Source organism: Callithrix jacchus, chromosome 10 (assembly GCF_049354715.1).
Source record: "Callithrix jacchus isolate 240 chromosome 10, calJac240_pri, whole genome shotgun sequence".
Lineage (NCBI taxonomy): Eukaryota > Metazoa > Chordata > Mammalia > Primates > Cebidae > Callithrix > Callithrix jacchus.
Window position 1 is genome coordinate 37,663,398 of NC_133511.1, and position 25,568 is coordinate 37,688,965.

General features: G+C 38.2%; 1 protein-coding gene across 19 annotated transcripts in view; it reads right to left on the reverse strand.

Moving 5' to 3' along the window:
* The window catches only part of CEP126 (centrosomal protein 126), a 134,823-nt gene that overhangs the window by 35,245 nt on the left and 74,010 nt on the right, over positions 1 to 25,568 (reverse strand). For 8 of the 19 annotated variants that reach the window (XM_054241776.2, XM_054241777.2, XM_017977671.4 and 5 more), the window contains exons 9-10: positions 25,151 to 25,369; positions 18,786 to 18,850 (exon numbers count right to left, since the gene is read on the reverse strand). The exons of 2 other annotated variants lie outside the window; for them this stretch is intronic. In XM_054241776.2, coding sequence (XP_054097751.2) covers positions 18,786 to 18,850; positions 25,151 to 25,369 — 284 coding nt within the window. Of the gene's footprint in view, positions 1 to 4,608; positions 4,683 to 18,785; positions 18,851 to 25,150; positions 25,370 to 25,568 lie in introns of all 19 variants that reach the window. 9 more of the 19 variants (XM_078339898.1, XM_009007189.5, XM_078339895.1 and 6 more) reach the window with 3 other exon arrangements.

The window sequence follows — 25,568 nt, forward strand, 5'->3', positions numbered from 1 at the left end:
AACTAGCGAAGCAGGTCAATTTTCAACCCCAGGTAATACAGAGAACACCACAAAGATATTCCTCAAGAAGAGCAACCCCAAGGCACATAATCCTTAGATTCACCAGGGTTGAAACGAAGGAGAAAATACTAAGGGCAGCCAGAGAGAAAGGTCAGATTACCCACAAAGGGAAGCCTATGAGACTTATAGCAGATCTCTCAGCAGAAACTCTACAAGCCAGAAGAGAGTGGGGGCCAATATTCAACATCCTTAAAGAACAGAACCTTCAGCCCAGAATTTCATATCCAGCCAAACTAAGCTTCACAACTGAAGGAAAAATAAAATCTTTTATGAACAACCAAGTACTCAGAGATTTTATTACAACCAGGCCTGCTTTACAAGAGCTTCTGAAAGAAGGATTAAAACAGAAAGAAACAACCAGTATTAGCCTTTCTAAAAATATACCAAAAAGTAAAGAGCACCAACATAAAGAAGAATTTACATCAACGAATGGATAAAACAGCCAGTTAACATCAAATGGCAGTAATCCTAAATTTAAATCGACTAAATCCCCCAATCAAAAGACACAGCCAAAACCCAATGGCCTGTTACATCCAGACCTGTTTCACATGCAAGGATACACAAAGACTCAAAACAAAGGGATGGAGAAAGATTTACCAACCAAATGGAGAGCAAAAATAAATAAATAAATAAATAAATAAATAAATAAATAAAACAAAAGCAGGAGTTGCAATTCTCGTATTGGATAAAACAGATTTTAAAGCAACAAAGATATAGTGGTAAAAGTATCAATGCAACAACAAGAGCTAACGATCCTAACACCCAGATACATAGAGACTTAGATTCAATGAGACAGAAGGAGACATGAGAATAAGGATATCAAGGACTCAAACTCAGAACCGGAACAAGTAAACTTAATAAATATTTATAGAGCTCTCCACTTCAAATACACAAAATATACATTCTTGTCAATACATCACACCTACTCATAGGTTTAAATGAAACATTGGCCATTATTAATACCCATTTTTTTTCAGAATAAAGCAATATTTCCATTCACCCTCCCTCTTTCTCTTCCTCTTTCTTCCTCTGCTTTACTCATTTTTTTTTCTTTCCTTCTCTCAAAAAAAAAAGAAAAAAAAAAAAAAAAGAAATCAACTTGTAAACCTCTAGATCCAGGTCGGCAATGTCTCTCTCATTGCTTGATTTCCTTCCTTCCCTTCCTTCCTCCCTCCCTTCCTCCTTCCCCCCCTTCCTGCCTTCCTCCCTTCCTCCCCCCACAAAAGAAAGAAAAATGAGGAGGAAGCAAAAGTGGAAACCCCTGATAAACTCATCATATATCATGAGATTATTCACTATCATGAGAATATCACAGGAAAGACTGGACACCATGATTCAATTACCTCCCCCTGGATACACAACACATGAGAATTCTGGGAGATTTAATCCAAGTTGAGATTTCAGTGGGGACAGAACGAAACTATATCATTCCACATTCAAAGACAGAAGTGTGGCCTCTTCAAATCTCTCTCTGACTCCCACTGACTCTCCTGCCCTCCTCTTGTACCTATAAGGAGGACCCTTGGGATTACACTGGGCCCAGGTGATAATCCAGGATAATATACCCATTTCAACATCAATAACTTAGTCATATCCACAAAATTCCTTTGGCTATGTAAAGTAACATATTCACAGGTTCCAGGGAGGAGAATTTGGACTTTTGGGGGGACTATTATTCTATCTACTACTTTCATTTTGCCTAACTTTTAAGTATATTACCACAAAGTTACCAAGAAAATTCTATTATTTTTCTACTCTCTCTTGAGCCCTTACAATCAGGTTTTTGCCCCAATATTTTACTGAAACCATTATTGTCAAAGATAAAAATGGCCCCAGGTAGCCAAATTCCATAGGAAATTCTGAGTTTTCATCTAACTCAAACTTATTAACAGCTTCTGACCCAGTTGAGTCCTCTCTCCTTCTAAAAACAATTTCAGGCTTTATTCTTTAGAATTCTTTTCAATCTATGTTCTTTTTCCAGGTGATCTCATCCAATTTCCTGGCTGTAAATACCATTTATATGCTGACAATTCCCAAGTTATATATGCAGCCAGTGTGTCCCCTCTGAATTCCAGACTTGTGTGTCTAACTTCCTTTTCAATATCATCATCATTATATGTGGATAACTAATAGGCATATCAAAACCTAAGAATTGATTTTCAACACCCACCTGCTCCTCCCCTTGTATACTTTATGTCAGTAAGTGGTTTCATCATTCACACAGCTACTCAGGTGAAAAACTTTGGAATCATCCTCTATTCCTCCTTTTTTCTGTACTTTATATACAATCCAGCAAAAAATAAGGATTTCAAAATGTATTCTGGAGGCCATTATCCTAAGCAAATTAATGTAAGAAAAGAAAACCAAATACCCCATGTTCTCATACATGGAAGCTAAATACTGAATACACATAAAGATGAGAACATAGACACTGGAGACTACCAGATGACGGAGGGAGGTAGGCATGGGCTGAAAAGCCACCTATTGGGTGTTGTGCTCACTACCTGGATGATGGGACCATTTGTACCCCAAACCTCAGTGTCATACAATATAGTCATGTAACAAAACTGCACATGTACCCCTTATAATCTATAATAAAACTCAAAATTATAAAGAAAACTAAATCTGTATTTTCCTACTTCTTGTTATCACCAACGTTATTAATCTGGTCCATGCCATAAACTCTCACTTAGATTACTGCAAAAGCTCTTTAACTGGTCCTCATCTCTAGATACCTGCCATCTCCTTCCCTCCCCTGGCATATTCTTCAGACACTAGACAGGGTGATTCTTTTAACAGGATTAAACATGCTTCTGTATCAGGTCCTTTGTGCTCATTCCATCTAAGTAGTGTGCTGGTCTCTAATCACCACCCAAGTTATCTCCCTTACTTCACTTAGATCTCTGCTCAAATGTCACCTTCTCAGAGACCTTCTCTGACCACTCTACCTCTCTATCTAAAACAGTATTCCCATCACTCTCTATCCCCCTACTGTGCTCTAGTTTTCATTTCACTTATAGCTACCTGAAAGTATTTTTATATATATTTAAAATCTGTACTCCCCACTTAAATATAAGCTCCATGATGGCAAATTTGTTTTTATCTTCTATTATTTACCTAATGTACAGAATGGTACTTATCATGTGACACAGGCTTCATACACTGACTGATTGGCTACTTTCTCTTTTATTCATTATTTTGATTTGCCATTATGTATGTGCCTGGACTATTTTAATTCATAAGAGTACAGAAATGAATGACAATCTCCACTTTTCAGAGCTCTTGATCTAAAAGACATATATGTACACAAGTAAGTTCAGTTCAGAACATAATTTGTATAGAAGAGGCAGTAGAGAGGATTATTTTAAAAAATGGAGAAAGTTCAACTGGAACAGGATTTAAAAGAATAAATAACATCACACAGCTGTAAATAGAGTGTGAGATGGGGGAGCCATTCCAAGTCAAGAATATAGCATATGTACAGGCAAAAAGGCAAGAAACAGCAGGTTTTATTTAGGAAACTATAATTAATTTGGATTACTGGAATACTGGTATGGTGGGAAAGGTGATAAGGATGATGTATGCAGGAAGGACCCCAAATATTAAGAGCCTTATATGCCATGTTAAGTGGTATAAATTTTCTTCAGTAGCTGAAGGAGAAGCTCTGAAAAATTTTCAGATGGGATTAATATGATAGGTTTTCACCCTGGCCATTTCATTCACACTTTAGATATGCATTGTAAGTAAGAAATTCAGCTTAAAATAGTTCAGATAAGAGCATGAAGTAGCAATAGTTGGGGGAAAAATAAAAGCATGCATGAGGCTATCATAATTCTATGAAAAAATTTTTTAAGATCCTACAACTTTTGACTTTGCTTCTATGTTCCAAAAGGAAATCTGTAATATAAATCTGGTTTCCCAAGTAGACATTCCTATTGGAAAAGAACATACTGATCAGGCAAATCAAGTAATCCAGTGGGACTGCAGCTAATTTTTTATTTTTACCATTCCAATTATTTGTGAGTTGCTAGTGTGTTCAGTTTTTTACAGACTAATTGCTCCTGGAAAAAATGGTAACACTGATTTCTGTACATGCAGAGTTGATAAGACCCCCAGTAACATTTCCAGAGTATAGAGATCCTGCAAAGACTTTAGCACATAGTTTTACTAATTATGTGGGATGTTGTTAATCACAAATTTTTTATACCACTGGATGAAAATTTAATTGAATTTATTAGAAATTTCCAAAAACTATGTTTCACAACCATAGCCAGTACATAATACATATCCTTTCATTTTTAAATAGAATGGATTTATATCCAGTAGCATTCTCCCTGAAAATAATGTATTTCTATTCATTAAAATGTATTTATCAATAATACATAAAGTAAAGTAAACCAGCATGAATATAAACTAGTCAAAGTATCTCTATTACCTGTGTCATGATTTGCCTTTACTTTATGGATATAGTGTTTTAAGTAATTATTAAATGCAGAAATATGATAATAATCACAGGAGATTCTAAAAATGATTCCATTTGATAGTTACTGTTATATTCATAGGTATTTTCTTTGCAATCTGGATCCGACATCAGGAGATAAACTGGCCCTTGTCTGGGTGTTCTGTAACATAGTGTCAGAATATCCTTTTACTGCAGCATTCATAGACATATATTTTGATAAGGCTAAACTCATAGTTCAAATTCTCAAATGCTACACGTACCAATTTCAACAAAACTGAGTACCGTTCTATGTAAGGCATCATGCTACCAATAATTCATGACCTTCACTCCTGGCTATTGGTAAGATGTGTGTAAGAAGCGCTATCATAATCAGCTGTATAAATGGTCAAAATTTAATAATTTTATACAGGAAGCACTTGGAACCCATATAACACCCTAGAGGTAATTTATCAATATATTTTGGGCTAAATAAGAAAGTTGAGGGTAATTATTAAAAATTCTTTAAATTTATTTCATTTAAAAAAGTAAATAAAACGCAGCACTTTGGGAGGCTGAGGCAGGTGGATCACTAGGTCAAGAGATCGAGACCATCCTGGTCAACATGGCGAAACCCCGTCTCTACTAAAAATACAAAAAATTAGCTGGGCATGGTGGTGTACGCCTGTAATCCCAGCTACTCGGGAGGCTGAGGCAGGAGAATTGCCTGAACCCAGGAGGCGGAGGTTGCGGTGAGCCAAGATCGCGCCATTGCACTCCAGCCTGGGTAACAGCAGTGAAACTCTGCCCACCCCCCCGCCAAAAAGTAAATAAAATACTCTTACCAAGAAAACCCAAAAAACAAAAACGAAAAACAAACGAAAAAATACTCTAAAATGCAAATCCTCCTTCCAAGATCCACAGTTTTTATTTTATTGAAAATCATAACCTAAGCAAATGCAGGATGCCCTGCAGCTACCCTCCTATACTCTAGTATACTGTTTCCAAGTATTATCTCACTAAAATAAGAATCATCATCGTACGTTATAATAATCATCATCATAAATAATGATTACATAAGTGATAAGTGTCATAACCGACAGAAAATTGTCACAGTTAAAATTCAGGCAAAAAAAAAAATTGCTTAAATTGCTGAACTGGTGGAGATGAAAAACTGTGAGAAAAACCAAACTAGTATCTAAAAAGTAGCTATGAAAAACATCAGGAGTTAAAGTAACTGTTGCTGAAAGAGTTATGTCTAAAAATGATAGCATCGAACATGCCGAAGGCCATTTTTGTTCTTGGAACCATAATAATAAGCTTCGTGAGAGCAGAAACAGCATATTTCTTACTATTATCCACTATTTTACACAGAGCATAGCAAGACCCTGAAACACAGTTAAGAAATATTTATGTAAAATCAGGTAATATGAAACATAGTATTCTTGTATAATCTTACTTTTTCCTTTAAAAATTTTAGAACTGTGGGCACATGATGAAAAACAATTGAGGAAGTATCTAATTAACTCTCTAACAAAACATTTCTTTGTTGAATACCTAAATTGAGAATTGTGAGAGCACAGGTAATAAGTTTGAGGACACCCCTTCTCTCCTATAAACTCGTGTCCTAACCTCCAGTTAGATAACATTTCATCCTTCTGTAATTTATTTTTATTTTTTTATTTTTTATTTATTTTTTATTGGATTTTAGGTTTTGGGGTACATGAGCAGAGCATGCAAGACAGTTGCATAGGAACACACATGGCAGTGTGCTTTTCTTTCCTTCTTCCCTTCACCCACATTTGGCATTTCTCCCCAGGCTATCCCTCCCCACCTCTGTAATTTCTTAACAATGTTCCTCACATAGTCTTATCTTACCTTGTATTATAATTATTATACATACTATCCATGTGTATGTCTTCGTCCCTGTTAGACTGACAATTCTTAACTGTAGTGCTGATACTCATTTATATTTTTACCAGAACCCAGTGTCAAGACAAAAAATAAAAAAAAGACTCAGTAACGTCTAGTTTTAACACCCCATGTTCTCACTCATAAGTGGGAGTTGAACAATGAGAACACATGGACACAGGGAGGGGAACATCACACACTGGGGCCTGTTGCGGGGTGGGAGGAATAGCATTAGGAGAAAAACCTAATGTAGATGATGGGTTGATGGGTGTAGCAAACCACCATAACATTTGTATACCTATGTAACAAACCTGAATGTTCTGCACATGTATCCCAGAATTTAAAGTATAATAATAATAATAGTAATAATAATAAAAAAGCCTCTCAAGACATGGAAGAGATATGGATCCTTGCTACTGTACACTTCTTAGCAGTTTTTCAATTAGAATACACATCTAAAATTATTTGAAGATTCATATACTCATACCTGTTTCTGCTCCCATGACTGACGAAAATACTCTGGATATAAAAATGTTTATTTTCTGTAGACAGCCCAGAAATAATGTTGTATTCCTATAACCATCTGATCTTCAACAAAGTTGATGAAAACAAGCAATGGGGAAAGGATTCCCTATTCAATGAATGGTGCTGGGATAACTGGCTAGCCATGTGCAGAAGATCGAAGCTGGACCCCATCCTTATACCATATACAAAAATCAACTCAAGATGGATTAAAGACTTAAAAAAAACCTAAAACTATAAAAATCCTGGAAGGTTACTTAGGAAACACCATTCTGGACATAGGCCCTGGCAAAGATGTCATGATGAAGACACCAAAAGCGAGTGCAACAAAAGCAAAAATTGATAAATGGAACCTAACAAACAAGAGTTTCTGCACAGCAAAATAAACTATCAACAGAGTAAATGGACCACCTCCCAAAATACTGGGAGACAATATTTGCAAACTATGCATCTGACAAAGTTCTAATATCCAGAATCTTAAAAAAAATTTTTTTTGAGATGGAGTTTTGCTCTTGTTGCCCAGGCTGAAGTGCAATGGTGTGATCTTGGCTTAATGCAACCTCTGCCTCCCAGGTTCAAGTGATTCTTCTGTCTCAGCCTCCTGAGTAATTGGGATTACAGGTGTAGGCCACCATGCCCAGCTATTTTTTTTGTATTTTTAATAGAGACAAGGTTTTACCATGTTGGCCAGGCTGATCTCGAATTCCTGACCTCAGGTGATCTGCCAGCCTTGACCTCCCAAAGTGCTGGGATTACAGGTGTGAGTCATCATGCCTGACCTAATATGGAGAATCTATAAGGAACTTAAAATAAATTAACAAGCAAAAGACAACCCCAATAAAAAGTGGGCAAAGAACATGAAAAAACATTTTTCAAAAGAAGACATACATGTGGCCAACAAGCACATGGAAAAGAGCTCAACATCACTAATTGTTTGAAAAATGCAAATCAAAACCACAATGAGATAGTGTCTCACACAAGTCAGAATGGCTATTACTAAAAAGTCAAAAAAAATAGCAGATACTGGCAAGGTTGCAGAAAAAAAGGGAATACTTAAACACTGGTGGTGGGAATGCAAATTAGTTCAGTCATTGTGAAAAGCAGTGTGGCGATTTCTTAAAGAACTTAAAATAGAAGTACCATTCAACCCAGCAATCCCATTATTGGGTATACACCCTGAAGGAATGCAAATCATTCTATCATAAAGACATGCAGGGGTATGTTCATTGCAGCACTATTCACAAGGACCTGAAATCAACCTAAACGCCCATCAAAGGTAGACTGGATAAAGAAAATCTGGTACAAAGGAGTCCTGACTCAAGATGGCACGGTGAGAACAACCCAGGATTGAAGCTCTCAGTGAACGCGCGGAGGGTGAGTCAGGGCCGCATTTCCAGACGAATCTTTATTGCCCACACAACGGGAAAATTCCCAGATATAAAAGAGACTTGGGATGCCAGCGAAGCAGTTTTGGCTGGTGCAGCCGGTGGCCGGCGCTGCAGCACAGCGGTGCTCCACAGTGCTCCGCAAAAAGTGCACTGGTCCGGGTGCCCTGTTGAACCGGCAATCTGAGACTTGAGGGGGCAGATTGGCATATCCATCCGATTGAACAGGACTTGAACACTGAGGCAGGCCAGAAGATTCCAGGGAAATGGCATTTGGGCCAGGGCAGTGGGACAAACAAAATGGCGATTGCAAACGCTCCGGGTGGAGAGTTTCACTGCGGGCATAACTGAACCCAGGATGGTGCAGCTCAGTGGGGGAGGGGCGTTTGCCATTACCGAGGCAAGCCGCCCCTACTGAGGTACACTCCCATTGCAGATGCAGCCTGCCATTGCCAAGGCAACCCGCCACAAGAGAGAGACTCCGCCGCAGGGCATAGCCTGTGGCAGCAGGGCGGAGACCGCAGCAGTAGGGCAGAGCCTGGAGCAACAGGGCAGACCTCACACCAGCAGGGTAGAGCCTGAGCAGCAAATAGTGACTAGACTGCCTCCTAGCTGGGCAGGACAGTGCAACGAACACATAAAGAAAACCCCACACCCTGAGACAGAGCATCTGAGAAAAAAAGGGTATTTTTTATGAGTTCTACTGCAGCACAATTAAATGCAGCAGCCTAACAGCCCTGAATGAACAACAGAGCTCACAGATCAGCACTTGAGCTCCTATAAAGTACAGACTGCCTCCTCAAGCCGCTCCCTGACCCCTCTATATCCAGAAGACTGACATTTGGCAGGCATCATTCTGGAACAAAGATAGCAGAAAAAAAAACTGCTAGCATCCCTCACTGTTCGGCAGCCACTATAGGTGCACCCCAGACAAGTAGGGCCTGGAGTGGACCTCAGCAGTCATACAGTGGAGGGGCTAGACTGGTAGAAGGAAAACCAAGTAACAGAAATACTTCATCATCAACAATCTGGGCATCCACTCAGAGACCCAATCGAAAAGTCAGCAACTACACAGACGACAGGGAAATAAATCGACAAAGATGGGAAGAAACCAGTGCAAAAAGGAGGGAAACACCCAAAACCAGAACACCGCGACTCCTACAAAGGACCAAAACTCCTCACCAGCAAGGGAACAAAGCTGAACCAAGAATGACTATGACGAAATGATGGAATTAGACTTCAGAAGGTAAATGAGAAACTTTTGTGAGCTAAAAGAACATGTTTTAAATCAACGCAAAGAAACTAAGAACCTTGAAAAAAGATTTGAAAAAAGATTCGAGGAAATGATAACAAAAATGGATAACTTAGAGAGAAATAATAATGAATTGAAGGAGCTGAAAAACACAATACGAGAACTTCGTGAAGCATGCACAAGTTTCAACAGCCAAATGGACCAAGCAGAAGAAAGAATATCAGAAGTCGAAGATCAACTCAATAAAATAAAACGAGAAACCAAGATCAGAGAAAAAAGCACAAAAAGGAATGAACAAAGTCTCCAAGAAATGTGAGACTATGTGAAGAGACCTAACCTACGTTTGATATAGGTATACCAGAATGTGACGAACAGAATGAATCCAAGCTGGAAAATACTCTTCAGGATATTATCCAGGAAAATTTCCCCCACCTAGCAAGGCAGGCCAACACTCAAATGCAGGAAATACAGAGAACACCATACAGATATTCTGCAAGAAGAGCAACTCCAAGGCACATAATCGTCAGATTCACCAGGGTTGAAATAAAGGAGAAAATACTAGGGGCAGCCAGAGAGAAAGGTCGGGTCACCCACAAAGGAAAGCCCATCAGACTCACAGCATCTCTCGGCAGAAACTCTACAAGCCAGAAGACAGTGGGGGCCAATATTCAACATCCTTAAAGAAAAGAACTTTCAACCCAGAATTACATAGCCAGCCAAACTGAGCTTCAGAAGTGAAAAAATAATAAAATCCTTTGTGAACAAGCAAGTACTCAGAGATTTTGTCACCACCAGGCCTGCTTTACAAGAGTTCCTGAAAGAGGCACTACACATAGAAAGGAAGAAGCAGTACCAGCCAATCCAAAATCACACTAAGTGCTAAAGAGCATCAACATAATGAAGAATCTACATCAACTAACGGGCAAAACAGCCAGCTAGCATCAAAATGGCAGTATCAAATTCACACATAACAATATTAACCCTAAATGTAAATGGACTAAATGCACCAATCAAAAGACACAGACTGGCAAATTAGATAAAAAACCAAAACCCATCAGTGTGCTGTATCCAGGAAACCCATCTCACATGCAAGGATACACAAAGGCTCAAAATAAAGGGATGGAGGAAGATTTACCAAGCAAATGGAGAGCAAAAAAAAGCTGGAGTTGCAATTCTCATCTCTGATAAAATGGACTTTAAAGCAACAAAGATCAAAAGAGACAAAGAAGGCCATTACATAATGGTAAAAGGATCGATACAACAAGAAGAGCTAACAATCCTAAAGATATATGGACCCAATACAGGAGCACCCAGATACATAAGGCAAGTTCTTAATGAATTACAAAGAGACTTAGACTCCCACACAATAATAATGGGAGACTTTAACACTCCACTGTCAATATTAGACAGATCAACCGGACAGAAAATCAACAAGGATATCCAGGGCTTGAACTCAGACCTGGAGCAAGCAAACCTGATAGACATTTACAGAACTCTCCACCCCAAATCCATAGAATATACATTCTTCTCAGCATCACATCACACCCATTCTAAAATTGACCACATAATTGGAAGTAAAGCACTCCTCAGCAAATGCAAAACAATGGAAATCATAACAAACAGTCTCTCAGACCATAGTGCAATCAAGTTAGAACTCAGCATTCAGAAACCAACCCAGAACCGCACAGCTTCATGGAAACTGAACAACTGGCTCTTGAATGTTGACTGGATAAACAATGAAATGAAGGCAGAAATATAGAAGTTCTTCGAAACCAATGAGAACGAAGACACAACATGCCAGAATCTCTGGGAAACATTTAAAGCAGTCTCTAGAGGAAAATATATAGCAATAAGTGCCCATATGAGGAGAATGGAGAGATCCAAAATTGACACCCTATCGTCAAAGTTGAAAGAGCTAGAGGAGCAAGATCAAAAAAACTGAATCCTAGTAGAAGACAAGAAATAACTAAGATCAGAGCAGAACTGAAGGAGATAGAGACACGAAAAACCCTTCAAAATATCAATAAATCCAAGAGCTAGTTTTTTAAAAGATCAACAAAATAGACAAACCACTAGCCAGACTGATAAGAAAGAAAAGAGAGAACAACCAAATAGATGCAATAAAAAATGATAAAGGGGAAAGAAATCACCCCAGATTCCACAGAAATTCAAACCATCACCAGAGAATAATACAAACAACTCTGGAGAGGACTCAAGATGGCGCTGTGAGAACAACCCAGGATTGGAGCTCTCGTTGAATCCGCAAAGAGGTGAGTCGGAGTTGCATTTCCAGACTGATCTTTGTTGCCCACAGAACGGGGAAACTCCTAAGTGTAAGGGAGACACGGAACGCCAGAAAGTAAATCTGCCTGGCGAAGCTGGCAGCTGGGGCGGCGGCAGCCGGCCCTACCGAGCAATCCCCACAGGGCGCGCTTGTCCGGGTGCCCTGTTGAACCGGCAACCTGAGACTTGAGAGGGCTGGACTTGAGAATGAACGAGACTTGGACAGTAGGCCAGCCCAGGGGATTGCAGGGACAGAGCGTTCGGGGTACCCAGTGGGACGAACAAAACGGCGATTTCAAAGTATCCCGAGCAGACGGTCCGAGACGCTCTGTCGGGGAGGGGCATCCACCACTACCGAGGCAACCCGCCCCAACTGAGATACATGCCCACTGCTGACGCAGCCAGCCGTTGCCGAGGCAACCCGTCCCTACTGAGATACACGCCCACTGCTGACGCAGCCTCCCATTGCCGAGGCAACCCGTCCCTACTGAGATACACGCCCACTGCTGACGCAGCCTGCCATTGCCGAGGCAACACGCTACAATGAAGAGACTCTGCGGCAGGGCGTGGCGGAGACCACAGCAGAGCCTGCAGGAACAGGGCGAATCACACAACAGCAGGGCGGAGACTCGGCAGGCAAACAGTGGCTAGTCTGCCTCCTAGCTGGGCAGGACACCTCAATGGACATCGAAAAATAAAGCCCGAACCCCCCAACACAGAGCATTTGAGAAAAAAAGGGTTTTTTTAATGAGCTCTGTTGCAGCAAAATCAAACATAGCAGCCTAACAGCCCTGAATAAACAACAGAGCTCACAGCTCAGAAATTGAGCTCCTAAAAAGAACAGACTGTCTCCTCAAGCAGCTAGCTCCCTGACCCCTCTATATCCAGAAGACTGACATTTGGCAGGCATCATCCTGGGACAAAGATAGCAGAAAAAGAAACAGGTAGCATCCCTCACTGTGCCACAGCGGCTAGAGGTGCACCCCAGACAAGCAGGGCCTAGAGTGGACCTCAGCAGTCATACAGTGTAGGGGCTAGGCTGGTAGAAGGAAAACCAAGTAACAGAAATACTTCATCATCAAAAATCTGGGTGTCCACTCAGAGACCCAATTGAAAAGTCAGCAACTACGCAGACGACAAGCGGATAAACCCACAAAGATGGGAAGAAACCAGCGAAAAAAGGAGGAAAACACCCGAAACCAGAACACCTCGCCTCCTAGAAAGGACCAAAACTCCTCACCAGCAAGGGAACAAAGCTGGACGGAGAATGACTGTGACGAAATGACGGAATTAGACTTCAGAAGGTGGATAATGAGAAACTTTTGTGAGCTAAAAGAACATGTATTAAATCAATGCAAAGAAACTAAGGAACTTAAAAAAAGATATGAGGAAATGATAACAAGAATGGATAACTTAGAGAGGAATATGAATGAATTAAAGGAGCTGAAAAACACAATACGAGAACTTCGTGAAGCATGCACAGGTTTCAATAGCCGAATTGACCAAGCAGAAGAAAGAATATCTGAAGTCGAAGACCAACTCAATGAAATAAAACGAGAAACCAAGATTAGAGAAAAAAGCACAAAAGGAATGAACAAAGTCTCCAAGAAATGTGGGACTATGTGAAAAGACCTAACCTACGTTTGATAGGTGTACCAGAAGGGGACGAAGAGAATGAATCCAAGCTGGAAAATACTCTTCAGGACATCATCCAGGAAAGCTTCCCCCACCTAGCAAGACAGGCCAACACTCAAATGCAGGAAATACAGAGAACACCACAAAGATATTCTGCAAGAAGAGCAACCCCAAGGCACATAATCGTCAGATTCAACAAGGTTGAAATAAAGAAGAAAATACTAAGGGCAGCCAGAGAGAAAGGTCGAGTTACCCACAAAGGGAAGCCCATCAGACTCACAGCACATCTCTCGGCAGAAACACTACAAGCCAGAAGAGAGTGGGGGCCAATATTCAACATTCTTAAAGAAAAGAACTTTCAACCCAGAATTTCATATCCAGCCAAACTGAGCTTCAGAAGTGAAGGAAAAATAAAATCCTTTGCGAACAAGCAAGTACTCAGAGATTTTGTCACCATCAGGCCTGCTTTACAGGAGCTCCTGAAAGAGGCACTACACATAGAAAGGAACAACCAGTACCAGCCATTCCAAAATCACACTAAATGCTAAAGAGCATCAACATAATGAAGAATCTACAGCAACTAACAGGCAAAACAGACACCTAGAATCAAAATGGCAGTATCAAATTCACACATAACAATATTAACCCTAAATGTAAATGGACTAAATGCACCAATCAAAAGACACAGACTGGCAAATTGGATAAAAATCCAAAATCCATCAGTGTGCTGTATCCAGGAAACCCATCTCACATGCAAGGATACACAAAGGCTCAAAATAAAGGGATGGAGGAAGATTTACCAAGCAAATGGAGAGCAAAAAAAAAAAAAAAAAAAAAAAAAAAAGAAAAGCAGGAGTTGCAATTCTCATCTCTGATAAAATAGACTTTAAAGCAACAAAGATCAAAAGAGACAAAGAAGGACATTACATAATGGTAAAAGGATCGATACAACAAGAGGAGCTAACGATCCTAAACATATATGGACCCAATGCAGGAGCACCCAGATACATAAGGCAAGTTCTTAATAACTTACAAAGAGACTTAGACTCCCACACAATAATAGTGGGAGACTTTAACACTCCACTGTCAATATTAGACAGATCAACCGGACAGAAAATCAACAAGGATATCCAGGGCTTGAACTCAGACCTGGAGCAAGCAAACCTGATAGACATTTACAGAACTCTCCACCCCAAATCCATAGAATATACATTCTTCTCAGCATCACATCACACCTACTCAAAAATTGACCACATAATTGGGAGTAAAGCACTGCTCAACAAATGCAAAACAACTGAAATCATAACAAACAGCCTCTCAGACCATAGTGCAATCAAGTTAGAACTCAGAATACAGAAACCAACCCAGAACCGCACAGCTTCATGGAAACTGAACAACTGGCTCTTGAATGTTGACTCGGTAAACAATGAAATGAAGTCAGAAATAAAGAAGTTCTTTGAAACCAATGAGAATGAAGACACAACATGCCAGAACCTCTGGGACACATTTAAAGCAGTCTCTAGAGGAAAGTATATAGCAATAAGTGCCCATATGAGGAGAATGGAGAGATCCAAAATTGACACCCTATCGTCAAAATTGAAAGAGCTAGAGGAGCAAGATCAAACAAACTCAAAACCCAGCAGAAGACAAGAAATAACTAAGATCAGAGCTGAACTGAAGGAGATTGAGACATGAAAAACCCTTCAAAAAATCAATAAATCCAAGAGCTGGTTTTTTGAAAAGATCAACAAAATAGACAGACCACTAGCCAGATTGATTAAAAATAAAAGAGAGAACAACCAAATAGATGCAATAAAAAATGATAAAGGGGAAATCACCACAGATTCCACAGAAATTCAAACCATCATCAGAGAATATTACAAACAACTCTATGCACATAAACTAGTAAACTTGGAAGAAATGGATAAATTCCTGGACTCCTGTGTCCTACCAAGCCTAAACCAGGAGGAAGCTGAAACTATGAATAGACCAATAACAAGGTCTGAAGTCGAGGCAGCAATTAAGAGCCTACCACACAAAAAAAGCCCAGGTCCAGATGGGTTCACAGCCAAATTCTACCAGACCCACAAAGAGGAGCTGGTACCATTCCTTCTAAAACAATTTAAACAATCCAAAAAGAGGGAATACTTCCCAAATCATTTTACGAGACCAACATCACTCTGATACCAAAACCCGGCAGAGACCCAACAAGAAAAGAAAACTTCAGGCCAATATCCATGATGAACATAGATGCAAAAATCTTCAATAAATTCTTGGCAAGCCGAATGCAACAGCAAATCAAAAAACTTATTCACCATGATCAAGTAGGATTCATCCCGGGGATGCAAGGCTTGTTCAACATACGCAAGTCTATAAACGTAATTCACCACATAAACAGAACCAAAAACAAAAACCACATGATTATCTCAATTGACGCAGAGAAGGCATTCGACAAAATTCAACAGCCCTTTATGCTAAAAACCCTCAATAAACTCGGTATCGATGGAACGTATCTCAAAGTAATAAAAGCTATTTATGACAAACCAACAGCCAATATCATACTGAATGGGCAAAAACTGGAAGCATTCCCTTTGAAATCTGGCACTAGACAAGGATGCCCTCTGTCACCACTCCTATTCCATATAGTACTGGAAGTTCTAGCCTCAGCAATCAGGCAAGAAAAAGAAATAAAGGGTATTCAAATAGGAAAGGTGGAAGCCAAATTGTCTCTATTTGCAGACGACATGATAGTATACCTAGAAGACCCCATTGCCTCAGCCCAAAACCTCCTGAAACTGATAAGCAACTTCAGCAAAGTCTCAGGATATAAAATCAATGTGCAAAAATCACAAGCATTCCTAGACACCAATAACAGACTTAAAGAAAGCCAAATCAAGAATGAACTGCCATTCACAATTGCTACAAAGAGAATAAAATACCTAGGAATACAACTCTCAAGGAACGTAAGGGACCTCTTCAAGGAAAACTACAAACCACTGCTCAACAAAATAAGAGAGGACACAAACAGATGGAGAAACATTCCATGTTCATGGTTAGGAAGAATTAATATCATGAAAATGGCTATATTGCCCAAAGTAATTTACAGAATCGATGCTATCCCCATCAAGCTACCATTGACTTTCTTCACAGAACTGGAAAAAACCACCATGAACTTCATATGGAACCAAAAGAGAGCCTGCGTAGCCAAGTCAATTCTAAGCAAAAAGAACACAGCGGGGGGCATCACACTACTGGATTTCAAACTATACTACAAGGCTACAGTAATCAAAACAGCATGGTACTGGTACCAAAACAGAGATATAGACCAATGGAACAAAACAGAGGCATCGGAGGCAACATAACATATCTACAACCATACAATCTTTGATAAACCTGACAAAAACAAACAATGGGGAAAGGATTCCCTTTTTAATAAATGGTGTTGGGAAAACTGGCTACCCATGTGCAGAAAGTAGAAACTGGATCCCTTCCTGACATCTTACACTAAAATTAACTCCAGATGGATTAAAGACTTAAACGTAAGACCTGGCACCATAAAAACCCTAGAAGAAAATCTAGGCAAAACCATCCAGGACATAGGAGTAGGCAAGGACTTCATGAACAAAACACCAAAAGCATTGGTAACAAAAGCCAAAATAGACAAATGGAACCTAATCAAACTCCACAGCTTCTGCACGGCAAGAGAAACAGTCACCAGAGTGAATCGGCAACCAACAGAATGGGAAAAAATTTTTGCAGTTTACCCATCTGACAAAGGGCTGATATCCAGAATTTACAAAGAACTCAGACAGATTTACAGGGAAAAACAAGCCCATTCAAAAATGGGCAAATGATATGAACAGACACTTTACAAAATAAGACATATATGAGGCCAATGATCATATGAAAAAATGCTCATCATCATTGATCATTAGAGAGATGCAAATCAAAACCACATTGAGATACCATCTCACGCCAGTTAGAATGGCGATCATTAAAAAATCTGGAGACAACAGATGCTGGAGAGGATGTGGAGAAATAGGAACACTTTTACACTGTTGGTGGGAGTGTAAATTAGTTCAACCATTGTGGAAGACAGTGTGGCGATTCCTCAAGGCCTTAGAAATAGCAATTCCATTTGACCCAGCAATCCCATTACTGGGTATATATACAAAGGACTATAAATTGTTCTACTATAAGGACACATGCACAGGAATGTTCATTGCAGCACTGTTTACAATAGCAAAGACCTGGAATCAACCCAAATGCCCATTGATGATAGACTGGATTGGGAAAATGTGGCACATATACACCATGGAATATTATGCAGCAATCAGAAACGATGAGTTCGTGTCGTTTGTAGGGACATGGATGAATCTCGAGAACATCATTCTCAGCAAACTGACACAAGAACAGAAAATGAAATACCACAGATTCTCACTCATAGGTGGATTAGGAAAAATGAGAACACATGGACACAGGGAGGGGAGTACTAAACACTGGGGTCTATTGGGGGGAAAAGGGGAGGGCCAGCGGGGGGGGAGCTGGGGAGAGATGGCCTGGGGAGAAATGCCAAATGTGGGTGAAGGGGAGAAAGGAAGCCAAACACACTGCCATGTGTGTACCTATGCAACTGTCTTGCATGTTCTGCACATGTACCCCCAAACCTAAAATGCAATAAAAAATTAAAAAATAAAAAATAAAAAGGAAATGTGGTACAAATATACCATGGAATACTATGCAGCCATAAAAAGCAACAAGATTATGTCTTTTGCAGCAATATGGATGGAGCTAGAGGCCATAATCCTAAACTAATACAAGAACAGAAAACTAAATACCACATGATCTCACTTATAAGTAGGAGCTGAACTTTGAGTAAACATGAATACAAAGAAGGGCACAACAGACACTGGGGCCCACTTGAGGCCATGACAGGTAGGAGGAGGGAGAGGATTGAGAAACTACCTATTGGGTACTCTGCTTATTACCTGGGTGATGAAATAATCTGTATGTCAAATCCCTGTGATATGCAATTTACCTATTTAACAAACCTGCACATGTACCCCTGAACCTAAAAGTTAAAAAAAATGAATATCCTAACCTTTAAATTTTTTAAATGAGAGAATATTTGCATAATTCTAATGAAGAGTCTTATATAAAAAGCTGATTGAGGAGAAAACCTCTATAAACCAATCCCAAGAAATATTAATATTAACATGGGGTTCTTATCTGTATTGATATGTATATAAAATCAGAAGTTTTCTAAAACAAGAAAAAAAGAGCTTCTTCAAATACTTACCAGAAGTGGTATTATTTGTAAAGTATTTTTGATGGATGGGTTTTTGCAAATGTTTTCTTGAACATCTGAAATAATTATACAACAATACCAAAATAATTTAGTTTTATATATTGAAATAGAAGAATGACTAAAGAATCAAATATTAAATTCTGATGTATCAAAATATTCAAAACTGAATAACAGCTGTTTTTCTTATCACCCCCAGAAATAGTCTTTATGCTTCTATTAGATCCAAAAATTAAAGTAATTTTATTAGAAACAATTACATAAAGCCTTTATGTTGGTAAAAGAGAATTCCTTGTATTTTAATTATTTTATAACAATATTCATTCAAATGTTATGTTTTGTTTTTCCTTTCTCTTTTTTTAATTAAAAAAAGTTAATTTCATCCTAGGAGCCACTGTGTAAAAATGAGATGTTTATTTAGTTATTGAGGCATAAAAAATTGAGTAATTTTGGTTGCCTTTTCAATTTTTAGATTTTTGTCTATATAATAGCAAGCATCTGAGCAAAAGAAAAATAATTCAGGCAGAATCTTTTACATGAAGCATTTAATATGTAGATGTATCAAAATTAAAAAACAATTCTCCAATTATTGACTTAAATTTTTAAATCTTTATCTGCATAATTTCATATCTTAAACTCATAGCCTTAGTTCCCTGTTGCTTTCATAATTGTAGCTCCCTACTTTTTATTAATACGTTATTTTAAAATTTGGTTTTAATTTAAAAATACATAGATATTTAAAACATATATGCATATTTTAATTAATTATTATAAAGCTACTGTCCGTGTAGCTACCTAGATTAAGAAATTTGAACGTTATCACTACCTTAGAAGCTTCCTGTCCCTTCCTGCCTCCACAATGCCGTACGGGTTTCATTCCCTTCCCTCACCCAAAGAAATCAACCCACTATACTGCTTTGTTTGTAATCTTAGCACCTATGCAAAATGGTATTTAGTTTTACCTGTTTTTAGACTTCATATAAATAGAATTGTACTGTCTTTATTCTCCTGTGATTTACATTGTTTTTGCCCCAAATTATGTATTTTTAGATTCATCAATGAACATGTGTGTAGCTATAGTTTATTTTATGTTTTTTTCTCTTGCTGTTTCAGTTTGGAAAATTTCTATTGACCTATATTCTAATTAACTGATTCCTCAGTGGTGTCTTGAGTCTAATAATGAACACATATATAACACTTTCCATTTCTGTTATAGTACTTTTCTTTCTCACATATCTGTCTCTTATAGTTTTCATCTCTCTACTGAAATTCTCCATCTGTTCATGCATGTTGTCTCTCTCACGTTATTTAACTTTCCCACTATAACCTTTAACATATTAGTCATAGCTATTTAAATAACCTGTCTGATAGTTCTAACATCTTGATCATCTTTGTATCTCATTGATCGCTTTGTCCCTTGATAGTGTTTTTTTTCTCTTACTCTTTTTGTATGTCTCAAAATTTTTGACTGAATGCTGGATATGACTTTTGGAATACTGGGAACGGAAGTAGATAGTATTTGTGTCTGGAAATGAGTGTATCCCCTTCTGCTAGGTCATTGGAGTGTATGTGTGTATGTAGTATGTATGTATAGATGTTTAAAAACTTTGTAGGGGGAATTTGAGCTGACTTTTTTTTTTTGAGACAGGTTCTCACTCTGTTGTGCAAGCTGGAGTGCAGTGGCATGAACACGGCTCACAGCAGCCTTGACCTCTCTGGGCTCAGGTTATCCTCCTACCTCAGCCTCTGGAGTACCTGGGACCATGGACATGTGCCACCATGTCTGGCTAACTTTTGTTTGAATTTTTTGTAGAGACAGGGTTTCACTATGTTGCTTAGCTGGTCTCGAACTCCTGGGCTCAAGAAATATGCATGCCTCAGCCTCCCTGAGTGTGTTTGGGTTTTGTTGTTGCTGTGGCCAACTACAGTACGTTTCTAACTTCATTCCTTTGGTGTTATTTTGTACTTATGCAGGGGTCTTGGAGAGTCCCTCCACCCCTTGAAATGTTCCTGTTCTGTCCTAATATTTTGGCCTTCCTGCATGTGGGCACAGTAGAAGGGATCTCTCTCTATGCTCTTGCCTGTCTCCCAGTAGTAGATTTCTGTTATTTGTTACTTAGTACTTGTTGGTCTGGTAGTGGGCAAGTAGGGTAATTTTTCTCTTGTCCTGGTCCAGGCTCAATCTTAAGCAGACCCTGTGTGACCTCCTGCTCCTCCTACCCATGACAGTTAACTTTACCTTGTATCTTTGGCAGGTTTTGTGCAAGAGAATTTTAGACCCCTCCTCCAACAGTAGGATACCACTAATAGTTGTGGTCCAGAAAGTTTCTTACCCCTCTCCCCGGGGTAGAGCCTTTTTTTCTTTATTTTTTCCCTATGCCCACTAACTCTTCACCTGTGCCTTCAGAGCAATTAACAAGATATGCTTCCTCTGTCCCAGATGGTTTTTATATAGCAGGGGGAATGGTTCTGCATGGCAGGTGAGGCGGGGGTACTTCATGCCTTTCCTACAGCAGTGGCTGCTGCCCTCTGTCAGGCCTGCACTACTGAGAAAGCATTTCTCTTGTCTCCTGCTCTGCCTCCAATTTTTCTCATGAACCCTCAGTGTAGATCCATAGAGAAGAATCTGAGTAGGTGTGAAGTTCCTTTGTGCCTATGGCTCCCAGAGGTTCTACATCCTCGCTGTAGTCCACATTCATCTTTTAGCAATTTGTTGAAAATTTAAACAAAATTTCTAATATCAACTTGTATGGAATTTGACACTTCTCTCTCTCATATTCTCCCATGGGTGAGAAAATATTCACAACCTGTCTCTCTTTAGATGTTTCTGTGTTTCCTTGGATGCTAGACTACTTGGTTGTGATGTGACCTCAGCTCTGTAATGGGCTCAAGGAAAGTTATACTTTTGTCATTTATCTTTTATTGTTCTTAGAAAAGGACTGATACATTCTGGCCTTCTACATTTTAGGCAGAAATAGAATCCACACACAAAACACAGACATATAGTAGTATGTGTGTGGTTCTGAACCATAGGTGATTTTTGCCACCCGGGGGGAAATTTGGTAATGTCTGGGATCACTTGATTGTCATGATAGGGAAGTGTTATGGCATCTAGTGAGTAGAGGCCAGAAATGCTGCTGAACATGTTACAATGCACGAGACAGTCCCCCACAATAAATAAAGAATTATCCAGCTCAAAATGTCAACGGTGCTGAAGCGGAGAAACCCTGATAGATACATAAAACATTTCTATTATTGTTCACATCTAAATATTTAAAAATTCCTATTTTGATATTTTTTTCTTCAGAATCATATTTTATTTAGAAATGTGTTTATTAATAATTATCTTTTGGTTAGATTTTAGGTGAATTGCATTGTGGTTAGAGGATGTGGTCTCTGTGACTCTGATCTTTGGAATGTGTTAAGGTTTGTTTTATGGTCTTATATATGGTTCATTTTATAAAGGTTGTATGTGTACTTACAAAGAACGTGTCCCTCTGATCATGTTTGTTAATCATATTCAATTTTTATACATCTACTTGATTTTAAAAATCTATTTGTTCTATCAATTACTGACAATGACATGTTAAAATCACTCACCATGGTTAAAAATATTTTATATATTTTGAGGCTAGGTTCTTAAGTGCATATAAAAATCTTATGTATTTCTTCTGAACTAAAACTTTGCTCATCATAAAGGGCTCTTTTTTATGTCTAATAATCCTTTCTACTTAAAAGTGAATCAACCCAGCTTTCCTTTCGTTAGAACTTGCTTGGCATAGCTTTTCCACCTTTTTTTGCTTTCAGTTTTAAAAATACTCTTATGTTTTAAATGTATTGTTTATAAACAGAATATACTTTCAACGTAAAGTTCCATTTAACAACCTCTTTTAATTGTAGCGGTTATTACATTTACAAGTATTGTAAATATATTTGTACATATAATTTTATAGTATTTCTTCTGTTTATTTTTCTCTCCTCTGTTACTTTATTTCTGATTGATTTGTCAGTTTTTACACACCACTTTCCTTTCTCTACCAGTTTGGAAGTTGTATATTAAATTTCTAGTCCTTTATCTTTGACTCTAGTAATTATCACAGGCATACTTCAATTATCAATATCTAAAATTCATCTATGACTTTAAATAATTCCCTAACAATATAAATATCCTAGTATACTTTAACTTCATTTATACCCTCCCAACTTGCATATTATTATTGATAGGTATTTTCATTCTAAGCTTTTTCTCTTTGAAACATATACTACATATAATAAATTATATTTATTGTTTTATGCAATGTTTGTTGAAATGTATTCTCTCATACTGTCCATCTGAGGTTAACTGCACTTTCTGTCTGGTGATGTGCAGTTGGAATTTCCTTCAGTAAGTCTGCTGTTTGAACAAAGTCTCACTCATAGGCAGGTGATGAACAATGAGAACACATGGACACAGGGAAGGGAGTACTACACAATGGGGTCTATTGGGGGGAATAGGGGAGGGAAAGCATGGCGGGGAGAGCTGGGGAGGGATAGTATGGGGAGAAATGCCAAATGTGGGTGAGGGGGCGGAAGGCAGCAAAACACACTGCCATGTGTGTACCTATGCAACTATCTTACATGTTCTGCACATGTACCCCCAAACCTAAAACACAATAAAAATAAAAAATTAAAAAAAACCCAAAGTCTCTTGGTTTTTGTCTGAACATACTTTTAATTCACCTTCCTTCTTGAGAGACATTTTCATGTCAAGGTGTTAAATTTGAAAGTTACTTTCTCTCAGCACATTGGACATACTGTCAATATCTCCTGATTTTTTTCATGGTTTTCTGCCTTTTTCATTGCTGATTAAAATTAACTGTGATGTATCTTAGTGGTCATTTCATAAAACTCTGAAATGTGTTGGGTTGTTGAATCTGTAAGTTGGTATTGTTCAACAAATTGAAAAAGTTGTCAACCATTATCACTTTAGATATTGTCTCTGGCCTTTCAAATCTTTTTATTTACTCTTGTGTGTCTTTTAAGCTCTATATTGTATTTTCTATCTCTTTATCTCTCTAAAATATATTGTAGATAAATTGATTCATATTCTAGTTTACTAATTCTCTCTTCAGATGTCTGTAATCTTGTGGTTAAGCCATCTACTGAACTCTGTGTTTCAACTATTATATTTTCAATTTGCAGGCATTCTATTTGGGCCCCTTTTCACATCTGTTTGCTCTTTCTTTATAGTTCCTTATTCCTTGCATGTTTAAGTTTAAAAATGACTGCATTTCTATATTTTAAAACTAATTTCTGGTAACTTTAGAGCATATAAGCATAGTTATTTATAGTTTGTGCCTGGTAATTTCATTATCTAAATCCTTTCTGGGTCTTTTTATTCTGCCTGTGGATTCTTTTGACTTTTTTTTCCCTGGTGCCTTTTTCCTTATGGATTAAGTTATTTGCTTTTATTTTTTTTGTTGTGGGCTGCTCATTTCTTTGGATTTCACTTGTGTTAATTCTTTGAGGACTGGATATAGGTCCAGAAGATATATAAATGTACGTTTCCCAGAGGTTTTGGAATACTACCAGTTTGGTATCACACTAAATTAAATTCTTTGCTTGAGATCTTAAGAATTACTCAGGTAATACTAGTATGGGCTATAAATTAGTGATACTTGTTCTAGACTGTGATTCTACATTTGCAGGGATTATTTTTCCTCTGTCACCTGCTCAATACTGAAGTTTAAAAAAAATGCAATCTTTTTTTTTTTTTTTTTTTTAAAGAAAAAAGTTCCCTCTCCCTGTGCTGCCTCCTCTGTGTATATATGTGTGGTGCACAGCTCTTCCGGTGGCCCAGCTTTATGGTGGAAGGATCTTCTGTGAGACTACTCATCTTGAGTAGGCCTGTTCCCTTTTTCTATGAGGCCATGAAAAGCAAAGTTCAATTTCACTCTATAAGTTAAATACCCTCAGGACAAAAGCTAGCTGCAGCACTCTCCTTATCTTTCTGAGTTATCTACATTTCTTACATTCTTACTAGCTCATCACTATATTGCAGGTTTTAAAAATACTTAAGAATCAATGGTTGTTTTGATGGATGGTCAGTATAGACACGTAGCCTGTCCATTGCAGAAACAGAAGTCTATTCATATATTTCTAAAAGATAAATCTGCCAAAGAAGTTGACATCATCACAAATGATAAGGCATACTTGAAATAGTATTCAACTATATTCTGAATTGTTATGCACTCAATTAAGTAGTTGGTAATATGAATACATTTTGTATTTTTCTTTTCAATTTTTAAATTAAAGTTTAAATTAAATTGTCTAAGTGCAAAATGCAACATTTCTTACAAGAGGTGTTTTTCCATACTTACAATGTAGTCTTTCATTGAGATCATTAAGGGACTCTAGGATCTTCTGTTCTTCAGCTGATATTGTGCAGATGTTGAATTGCTGAGTTTTATTTAAAGGCAGATTTGATTTCTGTGTCTGCTTGCTATTCCTGACAGTCAGGATCTCATCCTCAGGCGCTGATGCTTTCACTAAATTTTCAGCCATCAAAAACTCAAAAGTACTATCTGAAACTACAGAAACTTACATAAATTATCCTTTGATACTAATTTGTCTTTGAGATCAGTCCTTAGGCATACTTACATATACTTATACATACTTAACTGTCTGTATGTGTTCATATTACAAACAGAATCCCAGTAAATATCTGTCACTTTGATTTTATTTATCAGGATCCTCTATCTAGCATTTTCCCATCCTTCATTTTTTTAAAAAACAATA